Source organism: Lontra canadensis, unplaced genomic scaffold, assembly GCF_010015895.1.
Source record: "Lontra canadensis isolate GAN:19392208 unplaced genomic scaffold, GSC_riverotter_1.0 scaffold1, whole genome shotgun sequence".
NCBI classification, from domain to species: Eukaryota; Metazoa; Chordata; class Mammalia; order Carnivora; family Mustelidae; genus Lontra; species Lontra canadensis.
In genome coordinates, this window is record NW_022630995.1 from 62,149,237 (window position 1) to 62,176,420 (window position 27,184).

The 27,184-nt window shown below is 41.3% G+C and overlaps 1 protein-coding gene across 1 annotated transcript in view; it reads left to right on the forward strand.

Annotated features, from left to right (window-relative positions):
* The window catches only part of STK32B (serine/threonine kinase 32B), a 368,267-nt gene that overhangs the window by 228,144 nt on the left and 112,939 nt on the right, over positions 1-27,184 (forward strand). The window contains exon 4 of the mRNA XM_032855239.1: positions 24,173-24,346. Within this exon, the coding sequence (XP_032711130.1) occupies positions 24,173-24,346 (174 nt within the window). The remainder of the gene's footprint in view (positions 1-24,172; positions 24,347-27,184) is intronic.

Here is a 27,184-nt window from a genome sequence, read left to right on the forward strand (position 1 = left end):
GGATGGCTTAGTTCCTTTTCCAGGTAGTACATCTTACATATGATATATTCACAGATTTTAGGAGCACTGTTCTACTTTGACCAACAAATTAGTTTGATCAGTTTTCATAAAGGTACCCATTTCTATCAGCCGCAGATTTCTTTCTTTTTTTTTTTTTTTAAGATTTTATTTATTTGATAGAGACACAGCAAGAGAGGGAACACAGCAGTGGGAGTGAGAGAGGGAGAAGCAGGCTTCCCACCAAACAAAGAGCCCAATGCAGGGCTTGATCTCAGGACCCTGGGATCATGACCTGAGCTGAAGGCAGATGCTTAATGACTGAGCCACCCAGGTGCCCCCGCCACCAGATTTCTTCTATGTACCTCCCTTGTCAATCCCCAGCATTGCTTTCCAGTAAACTGCTATTTCTTATCTCTGCCACTATAGATTAGTTTTGCCTATTCCAGATTTTCATATGAGTAGAAAGATAGCACCTGGCTTTTTTCAAGCAGTGTTAATGTTTTTGAGATTCAAGCCTATCAGTATGTGTATCTATAATTCATTCTTTCTTGTTCTGTGTAGTGGTTCACTGTATGAAAATACCACACTTGATAGTCAGTTCTCCTGTTAATAAACATTTGGGCTACAGAGAACATTCTTGTATAAGTCTTTTTGTGAACACATGCTTTCGTTTCTATTAGGTAAACACTCAGAAGTTGAATCACTGAGTTATAGTAGGTATATGGTCAACTTTGTAAGAAACTATCAGAGAGTTTTCCTGAGTTACAAAATTTTATACTTCTCATGGAAGTTTAAGAGAGTTCTCGTTGCTCCATATCTTTATTAATATTTGGAGTTGTCAGTCCTTTTTATTCTAGTCATTCTAGTCAATGTGCATTGGTATTTCTTTGTGGTTTTAATTTACTTTCCTGTGGTGACTTACGATGCTGGGAAGTTTTTGTCTACTTACTAGCTTTTATATATCTTCCTTTGTGAAATGCCTGTCTATGTCTTTTACCCATTTCTAAAATTAGGCTGTTTTTAAAAAAATTGTTGCGTTGTAAGAGTCCTTTCTAAATTCTTGGTGGAAGTCCTTTGTTAGTTATATCTTTTGTGACTGGTTTATCCGGGCCTATGGCTTGATTTTCATTTTCTTTACGGTATCGTTGGTGCATAAAATCTCGTTTGGACCAACTGCAGTTTACCGAGTGTTCTTGATGTTCGCTTCGTCCTGTCTCCTCTCCAAGAAGTTTTACCTACCCTAGATCACAAATGAGAGTCTTCTGTGCTTCTACGTCATGGATTCAGCTCACAGAACTCTTGTCTATCTTAAATTATCTTTTGTTTATGGTGTGAGGTAGTGATTGTTATTTCTTCTATCCCGTGGACAACCAGTCCTAACTGGAATTAGAAAATTTTTACCTTCTCCAATACCTTTCTCTCGTCCTTTGTTAGAATCTGAAGAATGATGGAAAATAGCCATCTCAGAATTATACCACCTGAGAAGTGAGAATGGTTGGGTATGAATAGGACTTCTACAGGTAATCAAGGGTTATTCCTAGGAAAATGTTAAATTCTTTGATTCTTCCAACCTACTGCATACATTGCCTTCTGTAAGTCCAGATCAATGTTCTTTGAGACAGAAATGTAGATACTGGCAATTAGCACCTCAGAGCTGACTGAAATCGTTACTTCAAGGTTTATGGGCAAATATTGACACCTTTGCTATTGAGAACTGGTGGTACGAACATCATGAATCATAGCATGAATACTGAGATGCTTCTAAAATATTAAGAACTAGGAAAGTATTACTTTTATTTGTTACCTCTATACCACCTTAAAATTCAACATGCAGTCAAGCCTTTCTAGTTTTATAATTCTAAATTAACTGTTTTCACTTTTTTACTTCTGGTCATTTCATTCTTTGTCCATACTGACCTATTTCTGTATAATGTAATTGTTGTAGATTTTGCATTTTTTTGTCCTCTTTATTTTCCACTTGGTATTATATCCCAAGTGTCTTCTCTGTAATTACAGTGTTTATTTTAATAGGATAACTTTCCAGAATATGGATGTACCAAAATGTATTATCCATTCTCTTATGTTAGGTAATGGGATCAGTCCAATATTTGGTAATATATAAAATGGTGAGCATCTTTGTACATAAACCACTTTCCCCTTATTTTAACTTAGTTTCTTAAGATAACTTTCTGGATCTTAGATTACCATGGGAAAGGGATGGGTGAATAGGTACTTTTAGGTATTTTAGGACTTGTGTTCTGCTGATATACATGTAGTCTCCTGATAATACATGTGCATTTAATAGGTTTGGAGTTCACAGTAAACGATTTAACAGTTTTCCTATTTACCTAAAATTAATAATAATAAAACCACCAACAATATTTGGAGGTAATATCTTATGTTTGGATTTTGACAAAACATATTCAGACCTGGCTCACAATCTGTCCCTGGAGAAATTAACTTTTTGAGATAGTATCCTTATAAAACTCTTCTGCAAACTGAGCATATAATGTGGGGTTAAAATAAACAGTTATCTTCAGAGCTGTATGGAAGTCTCTGGGGGATGGCTGAGGGTAAGGGGGTTAAGTCTGATTTCAAAGAAGATCTTAATTAATGATCTGGAAGACCAGGGGAGCAGCTGGTTAATTAAATTCACAGATGGGACTCCACTGAGAGGTGGTGTGAACTCTGGGGAAAGGTGAAGAATTTAAATAAAGAACTTTGTTGTAATAACTGAGGGACACAGGTGAAAGTGAGAATTTTCAGTAGTCTGAATCAAAATAATTTAGTCTCCTATTAATCCAGTGTTTTACCTCAGTCACAGCTCCCTCCTCGCTTGGCTTGCTTAAAGGAGCATTGAATTTGGAACAGTGGTCTGAGTGTAACTGCTTTCCCTCCATCTTTGTGACCGTCCACAATTACCCTTGACCTCTCTGAGACTCAGGTTCCTGTCAGTAGACTGGAAGTAATAGTTATACTGACTTTGCAAAATGAAATATGAGGAAGAATATGAAAATGCTTGGTCAAATCTAGTTATTTTCCTTTTTGAATCATTATATTATATACCTAAAACCAATATAACACGGTACGTTAGTTATACTGAAATAAAATTTTAAAAATAAAGTTACTTATAATTCTTTCAACCTCCAGCATCATTTGCCTGAATGTGGATCATATATATAATTTTTGCACTTATTTTTTTAACATCTTAATTTAATTTTATTTTTTTCAGTGTCCCAAGATTCATTGTTTATGCACCACACCCAGTGCTCCATCAATACGTGCCCTCCATAATACCCACCACGAGGCTCACCCAACCCCCCACCTCTCTCCCCTCCAAAACGCTCAGTTTGTTTCTCAGAGTCCACAGTCTCTCATGGTTTGTCTCCCCCTCCAATTACCCCCAATTAGCTTTTCCTTTCCTTCTTCTAATGTCCTCCATGTTATTCCTTATGCTCTACAAGTAAGTGAAACCATAAAATAATTGACTCTCTCTGCTTGACTTATTTCATTCAGCATAATCTCCTCCAGTCCCATCCATTGTTGATACAAAAGTTGGGTATTCATCCTTTCTGATGGCTGTGTAATATATATGTATAAATATATATATATATATATATATATATGCATATATATATTACTATTTTATTTTTTGAAATTTTATTTTTTTTCAGTGTTACAAAATTCATTGTTTATGCACCACTCCCAGTGCTCTATGTGCAATATGAGCCCTCCTTAATACCCACCACCAGGCTCACCCCACCCCCACCCCCAAAATCCTCAGTTTGTCTCTCAGAGTCCGCAGTCTCTTTCAAAATTTTATTTGAATTCAAGTTAGTTCACATCTAATGTAGTATTAGTTTCAGGGGTAGAGTTTAATGATTCATCATTTGCAAAAACACCCAGTGCTCATTCCATCACATGTCCTCCTTAATACCCATCACCCATTTACCCCATCCCCCCACTCACCTCTCCTCCGGCAACCTTCAGTTTGTTCCCTACAGTTAGGAGTTTCACATACTTTTAAATATAATATAAATATAATTATATATATATATATATAAATTTATATATTTTTAAATTTAAATTGATATAAATTTTATATATAAATTTATATATATTTACATATAAATATATATGAATTTGTATATTTATATATAAATATAAATATAATTTTAAATATAATTTTGCCCACTTCAGGGCATATTAAATAAAGCCCAGCTACAGGACTCCCCATCTCAGACACCCAAACTCCTCGGGGCTGAGATAGAACCCAGAGGATGGGCTCCCAAACCATGAAACAAGGCATGGAATGCTTGGGTGGAGGAATTTACCCAGAAAATATGTCTTGTTTGCAAAAGAGCAAACCATATTTTCAATCATCTTGTTATAAACAGAGTGAGGAAAATCTGAAAGATTCCCAGGGAGCAGTGGGTGGTAAATGGGAAAGTACTGCTCAGTATCTGTTAAGGCTGAGTCAGCTGGTGCAGTGCCATTGATACACTCTTAAGTTCAGGTCAGTCTTTATCTTTTTAGAATTGAATGAAAGGAAAAATATGTATTACAGGCTGTGGCTTTGATTCCTTCCCTGTCCCCACTCTGTTGTCCCTAGTTTTCTCAGCTCAGCAACACATTATCTTACACGGAGGATTGTGTGTGCCTAAGCCTTATGTCTGAGTAGGGAAGGACTCCTGTACCTCTAACATGGCTAATAACAGCTCCCCAGGGAGAGGGTGGGAAGATGAAAGCATCCTCATATCTCAGGGAAGGAAGAAAATTCTCAGATTAACTGACTTGTCCAAGGTCACAGAGCAAGTAAGTCACACAGCTGAGACTAAAATCGTGTTTATTCATATATTCTGGTTGTGTAGTTCTTTTGATGTCTCATCCGTTTTCATAAAGTACAGAGAGAGAACAAATGACACCAGAGTGTAGGGAAAGGAAACCGGAAAGTGGTTCTGCTTGTTATTATGAACAGCAACCAGCTCTGAAGAGACGCTGTTTGTATCACTTTTCCTAATGAAAAGGGAACACTTGAATACTTAATCCACCCTAAACTCCATCATCTTTGGAAGGAAATGTGGCATCTACCAAACAGTTTGCATCTCTGTCACTTCCCTCCTGGGAAGAAATATGAGAGTGGTGATAGGCTCCATGGGAACAGCTTGCCAGCAATGCTTGGGATGAACATTGGGAGGTTGCCTTGAGTGGGGTTCAGGACAGCAGTTGCTTTACGAGCTGATCTATCCTGACTGCCAGCAGTCCGTGGGCTGAAAATGCTCTGCAGCCACAAGGAAGAGTGAGCCAACTTCTCTGCTCTCTGCTGTTTATGGGGTGGGGGGGTATAAAGAAAGCTTCACTTTGATATTTCTCTATGTGTTGGAGCGCTACATTCCACATCTGTCTTCCTGATCTGGCCCCTGATCTGGCCCCTGCCCGCCCCATCTCTCTCACTACATGCCAGCCCTTCTGACCCTCATTCTGAACTGCAACATGCTAAGCTCATTCCCCACCCAGGACTTTTGTACAGACTCTCTGCCTGGAATTCTCTTCCCCAGGATGTCTGCATGGTCACATCCTCCTCAATACTTAGTTCAAGTCCCACCACCTCAGTAATGTATCACCTGACCAATATCTATGAGAGTATTTTCCTAATTACCTCCCAGCCCCTATCATAATCACTCTTCATTTGCCTAACAGTTTCTGAAATTGTCTCATTAACATAATTATTTTTCCTTCATTTTGATTGGCTGTCATTTCCAACTAGACTGTAAGTCCCATGAGTACAGGAGTCTTTCTGTCCTCTTCACTGTAACTTCCTGGCACCAAGAACATTCTATAGTTATTAATTCCATAAGCATTTATTTTGGAAAGTAGGCTAAGGGCTCTGGCCAGAGTGCCCAGAGACCAGATTTACCCTCTTCCCTAAAACAATCAAGGATAGGAATAATTGTTTAAAGCATGGAAGAGCATTAAAAGTTACTATAACTGTATTCAATATGTGCAAAAAGTTAAGTGGAAACATGGAGGATATAAACACAACCTATTTCAAACTTCTAAAGAAGAAAACTTCAGTGTTTATGTGGAAAATACATTGGATAGAACAAATGACAGATTAAAACTTGCAGGAAAAAAAAATTAGTGAACTTCAACACACAGCAGTAGAAAAATACTCCCCAGTTCATTCTGCGTCCAACATTACCCTGATATGAAAACCAGGAAATGACATTGCAATAAGAAAAAAAAAAAAGGTAAAAAGAGACACTATATATATTTAATTTTTTAATTAATAGATTTTATTTCTAGAGAAGATTAGGTGTACAGAAAAAAATGGGAGCAGAAATACAGAGTTGCCATACATTTGCTCCAACCCTCAGTTTCTCCTGTTAAGACCTTGCATTACTGGTAAGGCACATTTGTTATAATTGCTAAGGAATGTTGAAAAAGAAAACAAAACTGGAGATGTCACGTTGCCTGATTTCAAGCTTTACCACAAAGCTGTGATCACCAAGACAGCATGGTACTGGCACAAAAACAGACACATAGACCAGTGGAACAGAGTAGAGAGCCCAGGTATGGACCTGCAGCTCTATGGTCAAATAATCTTTGACAAAACAGGAAAAAATATACAATGGAAAAAAGACAGTCTCTTCAATAAATGGTGCTGAGGAAATTGGAAAACTATGTATAGAAGAAAGAAGCTTGACCATTCTCTTATACCATACACAAAGATAAACTCAAAGTGGATAAAAGACTTCAATGTGAGGCAGGAAGCTATCAAAATCCTAGAGGAGAACATAGGCAGTAACCTCTTGAACATTGGCCACAGCAACTTCTTTCAAGATATGTCTCCAAAGACAAAGGAAACAAAAGCAAAAATGCACTTTTGGGACTTCATCAAGATCAAAAGCTTCTGCACAGCAAAGGAAACAGTCAACAAAACAGAGACAACCCACAGAATGGGAGAAGATATTTGCAAATGACACTACAGACAAAGGGCTGATATCCAAGATCTATAAACAACTCCTCAATCTCAACACTCAAAAAACAGATAATCAAGTCAAAAAATGGGCAGAAGACATGAACAGACACTTCTCCAAAGAAGACATAAAAATGGCTAACAGACACATGAAAAAATATTCATCATCATTAGCCATCAGGGAGATTCAAATCAAACCACATTGGGGTACCACCTTACACCAGTTAGAGTGGCCAAAATTAGCGAGACAGTAAACAAGTGTTAGAGAGGATGTGGAGAATGGGGAACCCTCTTAACTGTTGGTGGGAATGCAAATTGGTATAGCCACTTTGGAAAACAGCATGGAGATTCCTTAAGAAATTAAAAGTAGAGCTTCCCTATGACCCTGAAATTGCACTACTGGGCATTTACCCCAAAGATACAGATGTAGTGAAAAGAAGGGCCATCTGTACCCCAATGTTCATAGCAGCAATGGCCACAGTCGCCAAACTGTGGGAAGTGCCAAGATGCCCTTCAACAGACGAATGGATAAAGAAGATATGGTCTGTATATACAATGGAATATTACGCCTCCATCAGAAAGGATGAATACCCATCTTTTGTGTCAACATGGATGAGACTGGAGATTATGCTGAGTTAAATAAGTCAAGCAGAAAAAGTCAGTTATTATATAGTTTCACTTGTGGAGCATAAGGAATAACATGGAGGACATTAGGAGAAGGAAAGGAAAAGTGAATTGGGGGAAATCAGAGGGGGAGATGAAAGCATGAGAGACTGTGGACTCTGAGAAACAAACTGAGGGTTTTGGAGGGGAAGGAGGTGGGGGGTTGGGTGAACCTGGTGGTGGGTATTAAGGAGGGCATGTATTTCATGGAGCACTGGGTGTGATGCATAAACAGTGAATCTTGGAACATTGAAAAAATTAAATTAAAAAAAAATTGATGAACCAATATTGATACACTGTTCTTTTTTTTAAATGGAATAATACTCAGCCATCAGAAAGGATGACTACTTACCATTTACATCGACATGGATGGAACTCGAGAGTACTATGCAAGCAAAATAGGTCAATCAGAGAAAGACAATTATCATATGGTTTCACTCATCTGCGGAATATATGAAACAGTGCAGATGATCATAGGTGAAGGGAGGGAAAACTGAATGCGAAGTCATCAGAGAGGGATAAAAACCATTAGAGACTCTTAACTCTAGGAAACAAACTGAGGGTTGCTGGAAGGGTGGTCGTGGTGGGGGTAATTGGATGATGGGCATTAAGGAGGGCATGTGATGTGATGAGCACTGGGTGTTATATGCAACTTATAAATTATTGGACACTATATCTGAAACTAATGATGTACTATATGTTGGCTAATAGAATTTAAATTAAAAAATAAAATGCAAAACTGTACATTAAAGGACGTTGTAAATAATAAAGGGGGAAAAAAAGGACCATATATTGTCTTCTCTTCCCCTGTGTGTGTGGGGGGGTGTGTGGTCTTTTTTCACTTTTCACTTTGTGATTTACAATGTCCTTTAATATACAATTGTACATTTTACTTTATAAAATGCATATATGTGTATATATATACATACATATATATGTGTGTGTATATATACATACACATATATGTGTGTATATATGACATATATGTATATATATTTAAAGCAGAGCAATATGCCCCAGGACATAAATGTAAAAATTCCTCACAAAATTTTAGAAAATTAAAACCAATAATATATGAAAAGGATAGAAAATTATTTCCAAGTGGTATTTATCCTAAGAATTCAAGAGTGGTTTAACATTTGAAAACCATTCAATGTACCTCACCATACACACAGACTAAAAAAAAAAAAAGAGAGAGATAAAGAGAGAGAGATCATCGCCATGAATATATAAGAAAAATTTGACAAAATTCAACATCCATTCCTTGTAGAACCTCCCGACAAACTTGGAGTAAAAAGGAAGTTTGGCAACCCAATAAAAGGTCATCTACAGAAAATCTACAGACATCATATTAAATGGAGAAAGACTGGATGTTTCCCTTTAAAATCTGGGACAAAGCAAGAAAATCCACTGTCCCTACTTCTATTAAACATTATATTAGAGGTTTTAGCTAGTGCAATAAGGCAAGAAAAAAAGTTTGAAAAACATTCAGTTTGGAAAGGACAAATAAAACTCTATTTGCAAATGACATGATTATATCATTTATATAAAAAATCTGTTAGAATCTATTAAAAAAACTAGGACTAATAATTGAGCTTAGGGTTTCAAATGAATATATTAAAAGTAACTATTTCTGTATGCTAGCAATAAGTAATCAAAAATTGAAATTAAAATTTTATGTCAAAAGTATGGAATACTTAGAGATGAATCTAAATAAACATGTAAAAGACCTGTAATACTGTATACTACAAAACATTGTGAAGAGAAAAGAGAGAAGACTTAAATAAGTGGAAGGATATACTTTGTTCATGGATCTTATGATTCAGTATTTCTAAGGTGTCAATTCTTTCCAAATTGATGCATAGATAACACACAATCTCCGTCAAAATCCCAGCAAACTCTTAGGTAGGAATTGACAAAATGCTTCTAAGATATACGTGGAAATGCAAAACACCTAGGATAGTGAAAACAACTTTAAAAATTGAGAACATAGTTACAAAACTAATGCTACTTGATTTCAAGTAGTAACCAAGACAGTGTTGGCATCAAGACTGACAAATCAGTGAAACAGGACCAAGAGTCCAGAAGTATATCTGCAAATACATGGTCGATTGTTTGTTTTTGTTTTTTTTTTTTTTAAGGTCCCTGCCCTCATGGAGCTAATTTTCAGTGGGCAGAGAGGGACAATATTGAGATTCAAAAACTAAACTATTTATGTGATATTAAGTGGGGATGTAGGTTCAGCTTAGTCACTTCCTACCTAGCCTTCATGTTCTTTCATTATCACAAAGTGATATAGTAGTTGATTCTGTTCCAATTTGTCAGATCATATTTTATGGTAAATAGTTGCCTTCCGGTTATGATTTCAAAAGTCTGTTGTTTTCATTTTATTTAAGGAGGGCACTTGATGTAATGAGCACTGGGTGTTATGTGCAACTGATGAATCACTAAACCTTACCTCTGAAACTAATAATGCACTATACGTTAATTAATTAAATTAAAAAAACAAAACTGCCACTAATCAATTTTGATTCAAATATCTTCATACTGTAGGGGCACCTGGGTGGCTCAGTGGGTTAAAGCCTCTGCCTTCGGCTCAGGTCATGATCTTAGGGTCCTGGGATCGAGCCCCGCATTGGGCTCTCTGCTCGGCAGGGAGCCTGCTTCCCTTCCTCTCTCTCTGCCTGCCTCTCTGCCTACTTGCGATCTCTGTCTGTGAAATAAATGAATAAAATCTTTTGAAAAAAATATCTTCATACTGTAAATACTTCTTACTTGGTGTCTGAGCTCTCTCTAACCCAATCTGTGGAGGGAAATGAGAAGACACCTTTTCAGAGGAGATGCACTCTCTTCCAGGATTGTTTTACCCTATCCTCACCTCCTGAACTCCCATGAATCCTTTGTTTGCTAACTCATGTTCATCCTTCAAATCTTAGCCCTGATGTTTCAGTGACTGTCATCATTGTTCCTCCATCCATTTCTGTAGCAGCTGGTGCAGAGTGGGTGCTTTGAAGACACTGGAAGATTGGATGGAGGAATAGATGGGGCTCCAGGGCTGAGATGAAGCCTTTCCCTGTGGGAAGAACTATCATGTGAGCAGTGCATATTGAGGATAGCTGGGGCCCAGACCACTGGTGGAGTGAGGACAGGAAGTTAGGGCCCTTCAAGAAGTCAAAGAGGGTCTTACAAAGGATTTCCAGCATTTTAAACAGTACCAGTTTTGGACCCATCTAATGGTCCCCCCACCTCTTCTAAGTGCCCCAACACACTACATCTGTCATTTGATGTGGTCCCAAAGAATTTCTTTTCATCTAAGAACAAAGTAAGAACACACTCACCCTACATTTTAAAAGACTTTTTATAATCTTTATCAAGTTTTGATGCCTTTTAAAAAATTGTACACACTTACTAAAATTGACATACTACCTGGTGGGGGGGTGTTCAGCTAGGGACCCTGTCTTAGTATGCTGTGTTGTCATGCAAGGGTTTCATTTCAAGCACTTCCCTGGGACTACAGCTTAAAGATAGAGAATTTGATGTTTCCAGAGTCTCTCATGTCAAATCCTGGAGGAACTCAATAAAAGGATTGTTATACAGCATGCTTCCTTGCTGAGAAGAAAACCAAAGGACTTAAAACACAGTCACATTCTATTTTCTTTCATTTATTATTTTAATGTAATAGTAATTTCATCTATTTTTCAGTGCATCTTCTCATAGGTTTCTCATAACCAAACCATGATTTGTTAATATTTTTTGCAATAATCATACTACAAAGAAGGGAAATGCAGCTCCAAGACTTGATGTACTTGCCTAGAGAGGCACAACTGGCAAATGATAGGATGTGGTCTCCACCTCTGCTCTGTCCAGAAGCTCAACTTTTGTGGTTTTCTGCAGCACCAAATTGCCTCACAGCAGGAACAGAAGCCTGTGGGGTTTTCCAATTTCCTTGTTAATTGACTCATATAGAGGACAGTCTATAAATACTTGTTTAATTGCCATGCATTTGGACTAGTTCCCGCTGAATATGAGTGCCAGACTTTGGAACTGGCATGGGTTTCTCCAGACAAATTTCTATCTTACTGAATTCCTTCTCTCTAAATCCAAAGCCTTGTAATAAACGTGGAGCATTTTTGAAAGCCCACAGCTTTACTTGTTTTTGTTTAACATCTCAAATTCCTCATATCAGGCAAAGTGGGAGATTTGGGGGGTAGGGAGGGAAAAAAATGAAACAAGATGTGATTGGGAGGGAGACAAACCATAAGAAACTCTTAATCTCAGGAAACAAACTGAGGGTTGCCGGGGTTGTAGGGGCAGGGATAGGGTGGTTGGGTTATGGACATTGGGGAGGGTATGTGCTATAGTGAGTGCTGTGAAGTGTGTAAGCCTGGCGATTCACAGACCTGTGCCCCTAGGGCAAATAATATATGTTAATAAAAAGTAAATTATAACAAACATGTTCAGTGTTACATTGCAGGACTGTCATGTTGTAGAGATGCAGGGGGCAGAATCAGTGCACATTTTAGGACTGGCTTCCACCTGCTGACTTCACTTGAATTGTTGTATGTACCAGGGCGTATCCCAGTTTTGGTTTTTTTTTTTCTTCTTTTTTTTTCAGTATAGGACAGTGGAGGAACAACCAGAAAACAGGTCCATTTCCCAAGCAAAATACATACATACATACATACATACAACTGTGTGGAGATTTTAGTTTCAATTTTAGTTTTTTTTCCCATTAGTTCATTCTTTTTAAATTGCCTTAGAAGCTTTAGGACATCACAAGACAGCAGCAAATTTGGTGGCACGCCAGTGGATTGACTAATACCGACATTAAGATGCTGATGTTTCATTCTTCATTTGCTTATAAGTGTATTCTCAGACTCCTTGTCTCCATTCGTTAACATGGGGATAAAATCTCTTTTCACCAGCCTGCCTGGCTGTGACGTGAAAATTAACATGAGGTGTTCTGCTCATGCAACAATAAAAAATGTCATAAAGAGCTGATACGATTTTGTATTGTAGCAACAAACACATAAAATTTACCATCTGACCCATGTTTAAGTGTATGGTTCAGTGGCATTACATATACTCATAGTGTTGTACAACATTCATCAGTACTACCATCCATTTCCAGCACTTTTTTAAAAAAGATATTATTTTTTTGACACAGAGAGAGAGATCACAAGTAGGCAGAGAGAGAGAGGGGGAAGCAGGCTCCCTGCTGAGCAGAGAGCCTGATGTGGGGCGGATCCCAGGACCCTGAGACCATGACTTGAGCCTCGATCCCAGGACCCTGAGACAATGACCTGAGCCGAAGGCAGAGGCTTAACCCACTGAGCCACCCAGGTGCCTCCAGCACTTTTTCAACTTGCAGAACTGAAACTCTCTCCCCATTAAACACTAAATCTCCATCCCCCCAACCCCAGCCCCTAGATCTCAGCGTCCTTTTCTGTCTCTATGAATTTGACTATTCTTAAGTATCTCCTATAAGTGGAATCCTACAGTATTTGCCTCTGTGTGACTTACTTATCTCACTTAGCATAATGCCCTAAATGCCATTCAGCCCCTTTGTGGTATGTGTCAATATTTCCTTCCATTTTGAGGCTGGCTGATAAGATATTTCATTCTGTCATTTTCGTATTTGTTTTTCATATGCCTTATAGTTTTTTTGTCCCTCATTTCCTTCATTGCTGTCTTCTTTCATGTGTAACTTTTTGTAGTAAAATGTTTAAGTACCTGTCTCATTGCCTTCTGTGGCTACCATAGGGACTGCATTTAATATCCTAAAGTCATAATGCTCCAGTTTGGATTCATACCAGTTTGACTTCCAGTAGCACACATTAACTCTGCACCTTTACATCTCCCTCCCTGCCCCTTTCAGTTGTTGATGTCCCAAAATCACATCTTTATATCTCATGTGCCCCAAAATTTAAACTAATATTTTTCAAAGGGTTAGGGTTAGTTCTAGTAGTTTGGGGGTAGAGTCTTTTGTGTTTTCCATATAAAGTATCATGTCATCTGTGAAGAGAGAGTTTGACTTCTTCTTTGCCATTTTGAATACCTTTTATTCTTCTTTGTTGTCTGATTGCTGTTGCTAGGACTCCTAGTACTAGGTTGAACAACAGTGGCGAAAGTGGACATCCTTGTTGTGTTCCTGATCTCAAAGGGAAGGCTGTCAGCTTTCCCCCATTGAGAATGATATTTGCTGTGTGTTTTTCATAGAGAGATTTTATGAAGTTGAGGAATGTTCTCTCTTTGCCTATACTTTGAATCATTTTAATGAGAAATGGATGCTGTATCTTGTCAAATGTTTTTTTCTGCATCAATTGAGAGGACCATGTCTCTCTTCTCTTACTGAGTTGTTCTATCGCATTGATTGATTTGTGAATGTTGAACCACCCTTGCATTCCATGCATAAATCCCCCCTGGTCATGGTGGATAATCTTTTTAACGTACTGTTGGATCCTATTAGCTAGGATCTTGTTGAGAATCTTGGCATTCATATTCATCAGAGATATTGGTCTGAAATTCTCCTTTTTGTTGAGGTCTTTGCCTGGTTTGGGGATCTAGTAGAACTTATAAAGCAATTCAGTAATGTGGCAGGATACAAAATCAATGCACAGAAATCAGTTGCTTTCTTATACACTAACGATGAAAATATAGAAAGGAAAATTAGAGAATCAATTCCATTTACTATAGTACCAAAAACCATAAAATACCTGGGAATAAAACTAACCAAAGAGGTAAAGGATCTGTATCAAGGAACTACAGAACACTCATGAAAGTAATTGAAGAAGACATAAAAAGATGTAAAGGCATCCCATGTTAATGAATCAGAAGAATAAACATTGTTAAAATGTCTATACTGCCTAGAGCAATATATACTTTCAGTGCCATCCCAATCAAAATTCCACTGGCATTTTTCAAAGTGCTGGAACAAACAATCCTAAAATTTGTATGGAACCAGAAGAGACCCCCAAATTGCTAGTGAAGTGTTGAAAAGAAAAGCAAAACTGGTGCATCATGTTGCTTGATGTCAAGCTTTACTACAAAGCTGTGATCACCAAGACAGCATAGTACTGGCACAAAAACAGACACATAGACCAGTGGAACAGAGTAGAGAACCCAGATATGGACCCTTAACTATGGTCAAATAATCTTCGACAAAGCAGGAAAAAATATACAATGGAAAAAAGACAGTCTCTTCAATAAATGGTGCCGGGAAAATTAGACAGCTATGTATGGGAGAATGAAGCTTGACCGTTCTCTTACACCACACACAAAGATAAACTTGAAATGGATAAAAGACCTCAACGTGAGGCAGGAATCTATCAAAATCCTAGAGGAGAATATAGGCAGTAACCTGTTCAACATCGACCACAGCAACTTCTTTCAAGACATGTCTCCAAAGGCAAAGGAAACAAAAGCAAAAATGAACTTTTGGGACTTCATCAAAATCAAAAGCTTCGGGGTGCCTGGTTGGCTCAGTGGGTTAAAGCCTCTGCCTTCGGATCAGGTCATGATCCCAGGGTCCTGGGATCGAGCCCCGTATTGGGCTCTCTGCTCCACAGGGAGCCTGCTTCCTCCTCTCTCTCTCTCTGCCTGCCTCTCTGCCTGCTATGATCTCTGCCTGTCAAATAAATAAATAAAATCTTTAAAAAAAAAAAAAGATCAAAAGCTTCTGCACAGCAAAGGAAACAGTCAACAAAACAAAGAGACAACCCACGGAATGGGAAAAGATATTTGCAAATGACACTACAGACAAAGGACTGATATCCAAGATCTATAAAGAACTCCTCAAACTCAACACTCAAAAACCAGATAAGTCAAAAAATGGGCAGAAGACATGAACAGACACTTCTCCAAAGAAGACATAAAAATGGTAAGAGGCACATGAAAAAATGTTCATCATCATTAGCCATCAGGGAGATTCAAATCAAAGCCACATTGAGATACCACCTTACACCAGTTAGAATGGCCAAAATTAACGAGACAGTAAAACAACAAGTGTTGGAGAGGATATGGAGAATGGGGAACCCTCTTACACTGTTGGTGGCAATGCAAATTAGTGCAGCCACTTTGGAAAACAGTGTGGAGTTTCCTTAAGAAATTAAAAATAGAACTTCCCTATGACCCTGCAATTGCACTACTGGGTCTTTACCCCAAAGATACAGATGTAGTGAAAAGAAGGGAGACCTGTATCCCAATGTTCATAGCAGCAATGGCCGCAGTCACTAAACTGTGGAAGGAGCCAAGATGCCCTTCAACAAATGAATGGATAAAGGAGGTATGGTCCATATATACAATGCAATATATTACTCAGCCATCAGAAAGGATGAATACCCAACTTCTGTATCAACATGGGTGGGATTAGAGGAGATTATGCTGAGTGAAATAAGTCAAGCAGAGAGAGTTATTTATCAAATGGTTTCACTTACTTGTGGAGCATAAGGAATAACACAGAGGACACTGAGAGGAGAAGAGAAGTGAGTTGGGGGAAATTGGAGGGGGAGACGAACCATGAGAGAATGTGGACTCTGAGAAACAAACTGAGTGTTTTGGAGGGGAAGGGGATGGGGTTGGGTGAGCCTGGTGGTGGGTATTATGGAGGTTATGTATTGATGGAGCACTGGGTGTGGTACATAAACAATCTTGGAACACTAGGAAAAAATAAAATAAAATTACCAAAAAATTGCAAGTTAAAAATTTCTTTTTGAATTCACCCCATGGCAGGAGGTTTGGCTTCATCTCATATGCCCACACAGTGAGCACTTGGCTGTCCATCCTCCTCTGCCCATTGCTGGCTTGCACTGGGTGGTCAGAGCTGCCATTCCATGCTCACGGTTTGTCCAAGTGAATGGTACATGTACTACTCCATTATTCTACATTTTCCTGTCTTTTCCATCAGTCTTACTTTGTTAGATGCTGCAAAACCTTTAGAAGCATGCAGGATACAAATTAAATAAAACCATTAAGCCTCAAGAACAGTGCTCTGCATTTGCAAAGATAGACACACTACAGGGTCTGCAGAGGCCTGCTGCAAAGCAGCAGGGTTTGGAAAAGCTGAGTTTGCAGTTCACCTTTGCCTGGTCCTCGGAGTGCTCCTGCCCCAAACTGGCTGGGCCTGGGGAGCCAGATGGTGTTTGAGTGTCCTCTTGCTGCCACTTGGCATGCAGGAGGCACATGGAAGCCAACCATCAACACTAACTTCTAGGAAGATGACAAGGACAGAATTAGCCTGATGTGGAGAACAGTGAGGGCCAGGATGTATGAATGGCTTGAGCACTTCTGTGGCTCAATTCAATTTTTTTTTAAAAGGTTATTATTGCGAATGTTATTAAAGACTTCTGTGTATCAAGCACACTTCAGGTTTGATAACCTCCTTGTTATTTGTACAGTATGAGCTGACGGGAGGCCCCAGCATCCCATTATTGGATTTCTGAGTCCATGAGGTATTTTTAGCTGTTCTGTTGTTGCGTGTTCAATCTCAGAGAATCACTGGCAGTGAGCGTGGTCGGCTAGCCCTCCTCTCTGTCTGCTCCCCTTTGGAGATTGGAGATTGGAGGAAATGGTCTGAGAGATGCTCAGCTCCTTGTGCCAGCAGGTGCCACACAGTAAGGACACAGGAGGTGAATGTTGGAAACACGGGGCTTGTCCTGGCTTCTGGAGCTTCCAAAGGACTAACCCACAGGGTATCTCCTGGCTTGGATCCTTTTGCCCAGGGAAGAAAAGTGGAGAAAAGGTATGTGTTTCAAATGGTGAAGTGGTGCTGTGCTGCTGGAGCACTAAGAAGGGTTTGTGATTTCCTGCCCAAAATGTTTTTTTCTTCCCACGCCTTCCCTGCCACTGACAATCCATGGTTGGCTGGCAGCTTCCTGGCAGCAGGTGTGAGCAAGGGGAGATGAAGTAAGAGGGGAGCTGGGCCAGGTGTTCTGACTCGAGATTTCCCCCTGGACACAATACCTCTCTCATATGTGCTCATGTGTCTTCTCACACATAGTTAACATGGCTGGCCTTTAGCGTGCAAGCCTCCTGAGGCTGGTTCTAGAGGACATGATGTGTTATTGAAGAAGAGGTCTCACCTGGTAACTGGGCGCATTAGCCTCTCTTGGCCTTGGTTTTCTCCATTGGAAAAATGAGAGGCAAAATGCCCAGCTCACATGATTAAATGGGATAAGTGCTGAGGAATAATGTGAGGTCTGTGGATAGCACCCGTCCTTCCCAACTGAGTTTGGGACCACTCAAGAGATGCCATGGGACTCAGATATGTGGGAGTGAAAGTATCAGCTGTGTTGCAGACACAGTTGATTGAAGAACTTGGCTTTAGCTCTGCACCCAAAGGGCTTGCTAACACTTCAGCTTTGAAATGGAATCACCCTAAGGATATGGGCTCCGCTGCAAGCCTCCTCCCCACTGGCCAGGCTCCTGGCCATGGCAGAGAGTAGACTGAGTACAGGCCCTCTATGGGGAGATCCAGAAGCCTGGTGGGAGCCCAGAAGGGAATGAGAGGAGCACACTGGCAATTCCTTCCAAATAGCTCATCAGACAGGTCACTTCTGCATGGGAGTAAGGCTCTGGAGGGAGGCTGGGAGAGTCACTCTTAGACCAACAAGAGATCCTGGTCTTAGCAAGGAGAGGAGGCCAGACAAAAAGGAGGGTATGGTAAGCAGGGAGATCAACAAGCATAGGTTGGTGCCCCACAGAGCTTTGCTTCCAGTCAGTCTCTCACCAACCCCCTCTCCTTCCACACTGCCTTCCCTCTCATCCCAGCCTCCTGTAGAGAGGAACAGACCAGCATGCCTCACAGGCCGTGGGTACTTTGTGACCCTTTCATTCCTGAGTGTGGGATGCTACGGGCAATGTGCTAAATGCAGGAGGACAGTGCCAAATAAGACTGGTCCCTGTGCACAGAGAGATGGCTGGCTGATGGGGAGAAGAGACCAGGAGAGAGAGGATTCCCATGACATGAGGAAAGTACCATCAGAGCCTCAGACAGGGATTCTAGCTTCTGGAAATGTGTTATCTTGGTTTAATTCCCAGCTCTGCCTGTGCCTGGGAAGTGTTCTTTAACCTTGCTGAGTCCGTGTGCAGCTCTGTCCAAGACAGCTCCTACAAATGCTTACCTCGAAGGGCTTTCGGGAGAATGAAATGAGTTAGCATAAATAAAGTGCTTAGAACAGTGCTTGGTGCATGGTAGGCATCTTATCAATGCTATTATATTGTAGGACACCAGAGACTAAAAAGAGTGTTACCCAACTCAGTCTTCCAGGGTTAGAGGGTGCTTCTAAGAGCAAGAGCATGAATCTAAAGCAGGGTTTCTCAACCGTGGCACTGTGGACACTGGGGCCAGGTCATTCTTTGCGTGGGGGCTATCCTGTGCCTTGGAAGAGACTTAGCATCATCCTTGGCCTCCAGATGCCAGTAGCATCTTTCCCAGTTGTGATAACCAAAAGTGTCTCCAGACACTTAAATGTCCCCAGGGGAGCAGTGCTACCTCTGATTGGGAAGCATGTTCCACACTGAGAAGGGAAGGATGGACAAGAGCAGAGATGTGGGAATAAGGGATGTTATAAGTGAACTGGTGACAATATTGAGCTCCTTGGGAATGTAACGTCCACATCCAGGATGAAAAAATGGATCTCCAGGGTACTTGTCATGACACATGACATCAAACTCCAGCCACCTTTTGATTGTTCCAAACTTAGGTGAACCATCTCAGATGACCTCTTCCACAGAATCCCAGCTTCTGGCATGGGGCAGATGTGTGGTCAGAGCCTACTGAGTATTCATGGGTCAGCTCACGTTGGTGACATGGTCCCTGACAGCGCTCACCCACTGTTCTCTCCATTTGTCTTTTCGTTAAGAAAGTTCATACATGAGCAAGACCCCAGACCACTTTCCTTTCCCCCACATAGCACAGTTTTTAAAGGCTTGGACTTTGATGTCTTCGGTGTATGAAGAACATCATACCAAAAAATCCCTGTTAAATGCGTTATTCTGTGTAGAGCTATTTTTTGTAAGTCATTGTTTTTCACATTACAAAGTGCCATCTTTGTAAGAATCTAGTGGGAGGAATTTCCTTCTGGTTTCAGGATCAGGAGTAATCATGTTTTCCTAAACAATGGATTTTTTTCCCCCACATTGACCCTGAATCGTAAGGCTGATCATATTTCTCACTTTGCTCTGGTTGCTGGGAAGGTTAGGCTTGCATTTATGGCCTGTTTCAGGCAAGCTATTTGAGCATGAATTGGGGTGTTTTTGCTTGCTTACGTTTTCTTAAACTCCCTCTTTATTCTTTGACCTAATAACCTATGGTTTATTTAATTTTAATTTTTTAAGTTATATGTATTTTGCAAATAACTTTTAAAGCTTTTTGGAAAAAGATTGGAAATTAGTTTTTTAAAAGTCTTTTTGATGGCTGCATAGTATTCCATATATGTCACATCTTCTTTATCCAGTCATCTGTTGATGGACATCTAGGTTCTTTCCATAGTTTGGCTATTGTGGACATTGCTGCTATAAACATTGGAGTGCAAGTACCCCTTTGGATCACTACATTTGTATCTTTAGGATAAATACCCAGTAGTGCAATTGCTGGGTCATAGGGTAGCTCTATTTTCAACTTTTTGAGGAACCTGCATACTATTTTCCAAGTGGCTGCACCAGTTTGCATTCCCACCAACAGTGTAGGAGGGTTTCCCTTTCTCTGCATCCTCACCAACATCTGTCCTTTCCTGACTTGTTAATTTTAGCCATTCTGACTGGTGTGAGGTGGTATCTCACTGGGGTTTTGATTTGTATTTCCCTGATGCCGAGTGATATGGAGCACTTTTTCACGTGTCTGTTGGCCATCTGGATGTCTTCTTTGCAGAAATGTCTGTTCATGTCTTCTGCCCATTTCTTGATTGGATTATTTGTTCTTTGGGTGTTGAGTTTGATAAGTTCTTTATAGATTTTGGATACTAGCCCTTTGTCTTGCCATTTGCAATAATGTGGATGGAACTAGAGGTTATTATGCTAAGCGAAATAAGTCAATCAGAGGAAGACAAATAGATGATCTCTCTGATATGAGGCATTTGAGAGGCAGGGCAGGGAGTTGTGGGAGGTAGGGAGGGGAAAAAATGAAACGAGATGGAATCAGGAGGGAGACAAACCATTTAGAGACTCTTAATCTCACGAAAAAAACTGAGGGTTGCTGGGGGTGGGATGGTAGGGATAGGGTGGCTGGGTTATGGACATTGGGGAGGATATGTGCTATGGTGAGTGCTGTGAAATACGTAAGCCTGATGATTCACAGACCTGTACCCCTGGGACAAATAATACATTATATGTCAATTTAAAAAAAAATTGTCTTGAAATAGACATTGGGTTCTTTGTGCTGGTCTGTTTTCATGTCCTGGCCAGGACTGATAACTTGCAAACTCCTGAACTTCTTTGATGTTGGAAGGAGAGCCTAATTGCCCAGATTTCTCCATGAGTTGGTGTTCTGATGATAGAATGTAGATTTCTCGGGGCGCCTGGGTGGCTCAGTGTGTTAAGCCACTGCCTTCGGCTCAGGTCATGATCTCAGGGTCCTGGGATTGAGTCCCGCATCGGTCTCTCTGCTCAGCAGGAAGCCTGCTTCCCTCTCTCTCTCTCTCTCTGCCTGCCTCTCCATCTACTTGTGAGCTCTCTCTGTCAAATAAATAAATAAAATCTTTAAAAAAAAAAAAGAATGTAGATTTCTCACTTGTGGTCTTCATCATTTCCATGACAATGTGTAACATTATCATGAGAACATACTTATAATTCCAGTCCAAAAAGAGGCAAAAGGAATAATGGCACAATGCTTTGGAATAGTGCAAAACTGCAGAGATAAATGAAAGGTCATTCTCTGTTCTCTGATAACAGCATTGAGTCTCCTTGGGAATGTAGAGTCCATGGCCCAAGGGGGCATGGGGGAAAGGATCTACAACAAGAGAAAACCGCAACCTGACTTATTGCTTAAATTATTGCTCCCTTTGCATTTTGGGTTTCCTCTTTAGAATTCATTCTGGTCTGCAAGTTTCTATCCTAAAAATTCATGTTGCTCCTCCAAAGAGTTCTGGCGGAATATTGAATGAGATACCCTTTGACAGTCTAGCTGGGAATGAGGGTGCAGAACTCACTGGTTATTAATGTAATGTTTCAATAGTCTTTCAACTATTAGAATACAAATTGGGCATCTGGAGGAGGCATTTATAGCTGATTCCTGTGGTTCCTTTTTGAGCATCTCAACCCTTCTCTCCAGTAGCAAATGCATGGAAAGATGTATCATGGAAATTGTATCAGATGACTCTTTCTATTCCAAATGACAGAAACACTGTGTCAAGTAGTGGAGGTCAGAAAGCAGAGTCTTTGCCCATGGATATACAAAGTTCAGGCTGCTGCCCAGGCTGGAGCCAGCACCTCCAACAGGGCCCCTCTCTGTGTGTGTTTAGCTCTCAACCTGCTTGACCCTCTGTAGCTTCATGCTGCAGATGGATTGTACCCCCATTTTCAGCAAGACGATTCCAGGAGGCTTTTTTTTCATCCACCCCAGGGAGCACCCCCAAGGGGTCCTGAGGAACCAACACCAGCAGCCAGGGAATGTGTGTACACCTCCTAGTCAGCCCAGGTCATTGACCTGCTCATCTCTTTATTGAATGGGAGGAGCAAGAAGGCAAGACAGTGCCAACAGGAACACGTTACATGAATCAGCAGTGTGGGAACAGAGGGTATTATGAGACCAGACTTTCTTCACACCAGTGATGCCTCTCATCAACTCTTCTTGAACGTAGAAACAAAAAGCCCACTTGATCATAGGAGTCCAGTATTACCATGATACCAGATCTGGGCCAGGGAATTAGTAGGTAGGAAAATGTGGGCTAGTGTCCCTTGGAACAAGATACGAAAAATCCTACAAGAGATACTGGCAAGCTGAGTCCAGGAAACACACCCAGCTTATGGAAACACACAGTGTGTCCATCACAACAGCACCCAGTGGTGTGTGGTCATCGATGTGCTGGAAGGAGGCAGGGTCTGGGTTCCTCCTGCTGACTCTCTGGGTCCCTTCGTCCCTCTGCGGCTCAGTTGCCTCTTCTGTTGAACCAAGGGGGCTAGCCTGGCTGACCCAGGTCTGATATCCAAGGGTCTGAGACAAAGCTCTAAGCCTCCATGGTAACTATCCACCATTCTGTGATTATTGCTCAGGTTTCCCTTATGATGACCTTCCACGATTCTGTATGGGGTATGAAAACATTCTGCAATGCTGAGATTCTTCTTGACAATTGTGTAACACTGTCCTGAGGTTCATATGTTGGCTCCTCAGTCCTTAGAAAGCCTTAAATGTGTTCTGTGAAAATGAATTAAGTACTAGTTCAGTTCTCTATGGCTGAAAGAAACAACAAAACAAAACATACCAAAAAAAAACACCCCAAATTAAAAAACAACCCTCACAACCTCAGTGGCTTAAAACACAGCTATTTTATATCTTGTGTTCCATGTGCTGACTGGACTCAGATGGGCAAGTTTTCTGCTCCATGTGACATCAACAGGGGCTGTGGTCTCTCCCAGTGCCTGAGGCAACTTGCTCCCATGGCAGCCAGTTGTTGCTGGTTGTTCCTGGTGGCCTAGCCAGGGCTGTTGACTGGAGCACCTTTGTTTTCCTTCTCCTGGCCTCTCCATGGGGCTTGGGCTCTGGCTGGATCCTAGGAGGCCAGTTCCCTTGAGGCCTGGGTGTGGACTTGACCGAGCATCACAACATTCAGGGGGAGCAGAACCAAGCTCTGTGTGGGGAGTGGCATGTGGTGGGAGGGAACCAAGGGGTGTTGTGGTGGATGGATGCAGCTTTGGAGACTACCTACTACAAGTCCCGAAAACACTCCATTAAAACAGTTACTAAAGACAAAGTAAATATATACAATGGAATATTACTTGGCCATCAAAAAGAATGAAGTCTTGCCATTTGCAATGACATGGATGAGGCTTGAGTGTATTATGCTAGCCAAATCCGTCAGTCAGAGAAAGACAAATACCATATGATTTCATTCAGTTGTAGAATATAAGAAGCAAAACAAATGAGCAAAAGCGGAGGGGGGAAAGGAGACAGAAAAAAAAAAAAAACAAGAAACAGACTCTTAACTCTAGAGAACAAACTGATGGTTACCAGAGGGGTGGTGGGTGGGGGATGGGTGAAACAGATGATGGGGGCTTGTGATGAGTACCACGTATTGTATGCAAGGGCTGCGTTGCCATATTGTACCCTTGAAACTAATATGCCCCCTGTTAACTTAAATACAATTTAAATAAAAACTTTAAAAAATTAAAAAAAAATAAAAACAAAGTCAGGTGTTGGCATCTGGTTGGTTGAAATGCCATCTGCCAGCCAGAACCTGTTGATGGCATGCTGTGACTTCGGTGGCACAGGTGCATCTCTCTGAGCCTCAGGTTGCTTTTCTGTAGAATGGGGGCATCGGTCTTGAGGATGTCGGAGTGTCTCCATCCCTCACCTCCTCTGTCCCTCTGTGCCCGCAGGTACTCCTTCCAGGACGAGGAGGACATGTTCATGGTGGTTGACCTGCTCCTGGGCGGGGACCTGCGTTACCACCTACAGCAGAACGTCCACTTCACAGAGGGGGCAGTGAAGCTGTACATCTGTGAGCTGGCGCTGGCCCTGGAGTACCTGCAAAGGTTCCACATCATCCACAGGTGACTGGGCTACTAATGGGGTGCCCGGGGACAGCGGCCCGCGGGCGGCAGCGCGTGGTGGGAGCAGTCCACCAAGGCGCCGGGCATTCTGCTGCTGACGTTCCTTAGTAGGGACAGCACACGGAGCTAAGGAATGGCCGAACAACGCATTACTGCTCTTACATTCTCAGCGGACACTTGTCACCTACGTCTGAGGGGGAACACCCCACTGTGGAGAGAGGGGGCTGGTGTTTGGCCTTGTCGCCTCTCTTCCAGCGTGACTTTGGAGGCTGGAATGTTCTGTCCCTCCAGTCTCAGGTTAGAAAGGTCACGTGGCATCAGTTGGGAGTGTGAGGGAATCTTCTCTCTTCCTTTCCAAATATCAGATCAGTGCTGTGCCTCGTGGAAGTGCTCTCCCTCTTGGGAAGCTTCACTGTTGGCCCTGGGCTTTGGTTATAAGCTCTGAATTTCTGCCTCTTCTTCAGGGCCTTTGCTTCTCCCCACCCATGCATAGCCCTGCACTCCAACAGGCAGGCAAAGTGAGTCTGTCTGCAGAGGCAGGAGACCAGGGAGAGGCTTTGGCAATGGTAGAACAAAGTCTTGCTCTTCCCAGAGGAGGGGGCTGGCGTGAGTGGCTCCAGATTTCTTCACCTGGGGTCTCACACCATGCCTACCAGCTCTTCTAACTTAGACCATTTTGGAAGACGTGGTAAAGAAAGTCTTGATTTCTATGTAAAGATGTACATTAGGCACATACGCATGCACACATCTGTACAGTTTGTCCCTCCTGAAGCCCCAGTAAAATGACAGCAAGAGTATTTGAAAAGTGACAAACTCCCAAGGATGGGGAAGACTAAAGAGGAGAATGCAGAAACACATTGCAGGGGTTGGGGAGAGGGTGGTCTGAAAGAAAAGGGAGAGTGGTGAATGATTAGTGCCCAAGAATGTAAATTCCAGGCTGTCACTGGGATGAGCGCTAATGGACGCCAAAGAATCCCCTAAAGGTGTAATCAGCATCTTTGGAGGGGAAACGAGAGGTAAAAAGGTTAAAGTAAGGTGAATTGTTTGAAAGCCTTTTAGGAATTCCTGAGAATCCCAGAGCTGCTTGTCCACTGTGAATAACTCGTTGGCTGAATAATCATCTGAGTAACTTCACCCAACCAGAAGACTAAGATGGTATATGAACCTACTTGAGTTGGGACGCTGTACTGAAAATAGTATACGAACCAGATGCTAAAATAAACAGCCTTGCCCCATTCCACCTGGGCTCTGAGAGTACACATTCAGGCCTTCCTCCAGGCAGGACACTGTGATTTCAGTGAGGATGTGACTTCAGTGTGGATGAGCCAAGAGTAAGAGACTGTGACCTCATAGCTTCACCACTCCCCCTTAGTGTATAGTTCATAGCCAACAAACCCCACTCACTTCCTGGAAGCTGCCAACTAGCTTACCAATGACCAAGGTTTATCAGACATCCCAGGAAATCTTCTGTCTCAAACAGTGAGATTCAAACAATCAAATGGACAGAGGGGGAAAAAAAAAAAAAACTTAGAATAACAGATGCTATGCACGGAGAAGAAAATATCCAAATATCTATGATCCATATTTCCATAGGGATAAAAAGATGTTTGCGATTATAAAATAGGGAACACCATGTTTATTTAAAATTCAGATAACATCAGAGATCTTATAAGTTAAAAATATGACAATAGAAATAAAAACTCAAAAGATGTGTTAGAAGACAAAGTTGACATCCCTCACACAGTAAAACAGAAAGACAAAGAAAATGTGAGAGAAGATACAAGAAAATTCAAGAACCCATCCAGTAATCCCAGCATCAGGAGAGAGAGAAAAGAAAGAAAACATGGCAGGAGAAATCATCAATGAAATAATTAGAGAATGTCTCTGGGACCTGAAACACATGGGTTTCCAGAGTTACAGTGAGGGCCATAAACAGATGCCCATCAACACAAACTTTAGATCCCATAAGCTTCCACAGAAGAGCAGGCCATAAAGGAATCAGATTGTTTTGGGTTCATCAGACACTAGAAAGCAGTGGAGACATTCTAGCCAATCAAGTGTGAGGGTAACCATTTTCACAAGTTCAAGGTCTCCAAAAAATGTACCTCATGTTCACCTTTTCTCAAGTAACTCTCAGAAAAAGAGGTGGACTCCACAAAAACTTAGGACTAAATCAAGAAGAAGGAAAAGACAGAAGATGGAAGTGGGGCTCTAGCAGAGAAGAGAGCCATAGGGAATCTCCAGCATGGTGATGAAGGGAGGTTCAAGGAGGTCGACTGTGCCTACGGTGTAGACCCTGGCCGGTGCTGAGTGGATCAGAACACCCTGGGACACACTTCTTCAGGAAGCATGATCTGATGGCATTCCTGGTGCATCGGGGTGCCTTGAAAGGAAGTTCTTGAGCTGGTGAAAACTCTGAAGTTGAGTAACTGGAGAAGTTTAGGAAAAAGCTCAACTAAAATAACACAGTTATTAACCTCAGGGAATGGTAGGGTTGTACATGATGTCGTCTGTGTGTAGTACAGCTTATGGTATGAACCAGGTCTGTATAGCATAATCAGAATCATGGCAGCCCTGAAAGTTGATCTAACCAAAAATACAACACTCCATTCGGGAAAGGCAGAATGCGAGGATGAGCATGTCTCCTGGGGGTTTCAGGGAAAAAGACCGCTACATCCTCATCTTTCCTAGTGGGAGGCCAGCAGATGGAGCCTGAAATGCCCGAGTTCTCTCTGTCATTGACAGAGAAGGAGATAAACATACCAAAACTCTCAGGATGGACGGAGAGGGAGAGATGGGGAGAAAGTGATAGGGCTTGTTGCTCCTTATAACAAAACT